The 2,635-nt window shown below is 50.7% G+C and overlaps 1 protein-coding gene across 1 annotated transcript; it reads right to left on the reverse strand.

The window, feature by feature from the left end:
* Nucleotides 1-81: 81 nt before the first annotated feature.
* On the reverse strand, nt 82-2,237 carry LOC120502285 (alcohol dehydrogenase 1-like). Its single transcript, XM_039709549.1, has 6 exons — nt 2,055-2,237; nt 1,456-1,597; nt 1,271-1,358; nt 939-1,158; nt 547-807; nt 82-243 (listed from the first exon to the last, which is right to left on the reverse strand). The coding sequence occupies exons 1-6, from the start codon at nt 2,220-2,222 to the stop codon at nt 82-84; spliced, it is 1,041 nt and encodes a 346-aa protein (XP_039565483.1). The 5' UTR covers nt 2,223-2,237.
* Nucleotides 2,238-2,635: the final 398 nt, after the last annotated feature.

Raw genomic sequence — 2,635 nt, forward strand, 5'->3', positions numbered from 1 at the left:
CAATAGAGGCAATGAAGTGCTCCTCTTTAGTTGTCTTTTACTATGGATTGTCAACTACCGTGAAAAGAAAAGCTGAAATATTTAGACAGAATTCTTAAGTTCACTACCTCCCAGCACAGTCCCCTTCCATGTACGCCCAAGCAGCAGAAGCATGGGATCGATGGAAATCTCTGATCCAGAATCCAGTTCTCCAACCATCACACAGACACCAGTGCTCATATTGCAGGAAGCCAAGGCAGCAATCTGATGGGAGAGGCAGGAGAATGAGAGAAAGCCCTTATGGGTTAGTCATGGGAGTGCTCTTTGGTGCAATCTCCTGCTCCTCCCTGGTAATCTGAAAACACACATCCCCCCTTGTGGAGCAGACTTGGATAGCTTGAGACCTCTTTATGATTTGTACACTGTTTTATGCCCAAGCCAGAAGACTGCCATTGTGCATCCAGCAGTGCAGGCAATAGGCAGGGGACTTGCCATGGAGGTGAATTTTTCCCTGAGAGAAGCCTGTGGTGATCTGGGAGGGAGCACGGGTGCTGAAGTGCCACCTACCATGGTGTCCGCGTGCCCAATGGCCTCAAAGGAGTAGTCGACGCCCTGCCCGGTCATCTCCGTGATCACCTCCTGGATGGGCTTCTGGAAGTCTCGAGGGTTGATGCAGTCGGTGGCTCCCAGCTCCTTGGCCTTGGCAAACTTGTCCTTGTTGATGTCCACGGCAATGATGCGGGAAGCTCCAGCTGCCTTGCAGCCCATGACAACAGAGAGGCCAACTCCTCCGAGGCCGAAGACGGCACAGGAGGAGCCTGGTTTTACCTGCACAGATGGGAGCCTGTGAGTCTCCAGCGGGAACAGGAGGAGGGAGAGGAGAAGGAGGAGGCAAAGGTTTCCTTTGCACAAAATTGATCAGGTTTTGAGGGCAGCCGTGGGGTGCTAAAGATTCCAACCTTAGCTGTGTTGATGGCAGCCCCATAGCCTGTGGAAAACCCACAGCCAAACAAGCAGACTTTGTCCAGAGGTGCTGCAGCATCTATCTTGGCAACGGCGTATTCTGGGACCACGGTGTATTCTGCAAAGGTGCTGATCCACAGGAAGTGGTGGATCTGCTTCCCTCTGCAAGAGAAGCGGCTGGTCTTGTCTGGCAGGAGGTTTTGTGGTTCAGAGAAACTGTGGAGGAGACACAAGTATTTGTATTTGATTGAGTGAAGCACTGATGGGGTGTCAGATTTGTCCAAAAGTCAATCCCACATAGACGTAGGGGAAAGCAAAATAAACTTACTGGGACTTCTGGCAGAAGTTGGATTCAGGATTCCGGCAGAAGCTGCATTCCCCACACTGAGGGAGGCAAAGGGGGATCACTTTGTCACCTGGAAGAAAACAATATCCCATATTAGGTGGCTCTAAGGATGCTGCTTGAGTGAGAGCTGATTCCTGGGCATGTGTTTGTGTGTGTGTGTCTGTTACCTGGTTTCACAGAAGTCACTCCTTCTCCGACGCTTTCCACAATTCCAGCTCCTTCATGGCCAGGAATAACTGGGAAGTCTGCGTTGGGAAAGCAGCCTTGCAGAAGGTGTTCATCTGTGCGACAGATGGCTGTGGCCACAAGCTATTTGGAGAGGAACACGTAGATGTCCTTGCCTCTGTCTTACTCAGTTTATGGAAGCAATTTTCTCAGGGGTGTTATGATGCCCCTCAGTCAGTGCTGGCACTCTATGGCAGCACACAGAGCCCAGGCTGGGCTTTCCCCTTCTGCTCACTCTGGATGCTCCATGTGGCTTTCCTCTGCACTGAGCTGGAGGTGGAAATTGAAGGGAGGCCACAGTGTGGGTACCCGAGCCCTGTCCAGCAGAGCAATGGCTGGAGACAGGAATTCCTGTGTGACAGCTTAGACAAGAATTGGTCCAAAAAGGAGCCCCTGGCAGATGGTGCATTTGAGCCAAGGCAGCTCTGGACAATTAAAGCCTCCTGGAGAACAAAGATCCCTGAGTTTTACTGAAGGTATAACCACAAGAAGAGCAATTCCCACAAGGAAGGAAGAAAAAATTATTGAAATGTATTTTTACCTTGATTCGGACTTCCCCTGCCTTTGGGGGTGCAACTTCCACCTCCTCAACAGAGAGTTTGCCCGGGGCCCAGGCAACAGCAGCCCTGCACCTGATAACCTGGAAACAACCGAGAGGAATACATTGCATGGGAACATTAGCCTTTAGCACATGGTTGAGGGAAGTCATCCTGCAATCAACTGAACCAGAGGTGATCAAACCTGGTGATGCTCAGCTGAACCTGAAACCAAGTGCTGTCCAATAAACACTGGCCTAGTTCAGGGTCTGAGGAAACCCCAGTTTGGGTTTGGGACCCAAAGAGTGTCAGGTGTAGCCTTGGAAAATTACTGGGTTCTGATGGCTTTGGTGGATTTTTCATAATATCCCCAAGTATTACTGGCCAGGCTGTGCTGTCATGGGGACTGCAGACCCTACCTAGTGGAAATGCCTTTGGAGAACTTTGACATCATCCTTGTAACACACTGGGCTGATGGTGAGCGAGAGGGGTTGTAGAATTGTCCCCATCTGATCAGCACCAGGAGGGTTTTTTTCCTTTACCAAGGTTTGCTTTGAGTGTGACATGGCTCAAACCCTTCCCGATC

Source organism: Passer montanus, unplaced genomic scaffold (genome assembly GCF_014805655.1).
Source record: "Passer montanus isolate IOZ18808 unplaced genomic scaffold, ASM1480565v1 scaffold2138, whole genome shotgun sequence".
In the NCBI taxonomy this organism is placed as follows: Eukaryota; Metazoa; Chordata; class Aves; order Passeriformes; family Passeridae; genus Passer; species Passer montanus.

What these genes read in the sequence shown, in the direction of transcription:
- LOC120502285 (XM_039709549.1), bottom strand. Translation starts at nt 2,222, where the DNA reads ATGACTTCCCTCAACCATGTGCTAAAGGCTAATGTTCCCATGCAATGT. An exon ending in CAGGGGAAGTCCGAATCAAG is followed by an intron (nt 1,598 to 2,054) that starts GTAAAAATACAT and finishes CTCTCCAAATAG; the next exon opens with CTTGTGGCCACAGCCATCTG. An exon ending in TTGGGCACGCGGACACCATG is followed by an intron (nt 244 to 546) that starts GTAGGTGGCACT and finishes CTCTCCCATCAG; the next exon opens with ATTGCTGCCTTGGCTTCCTG.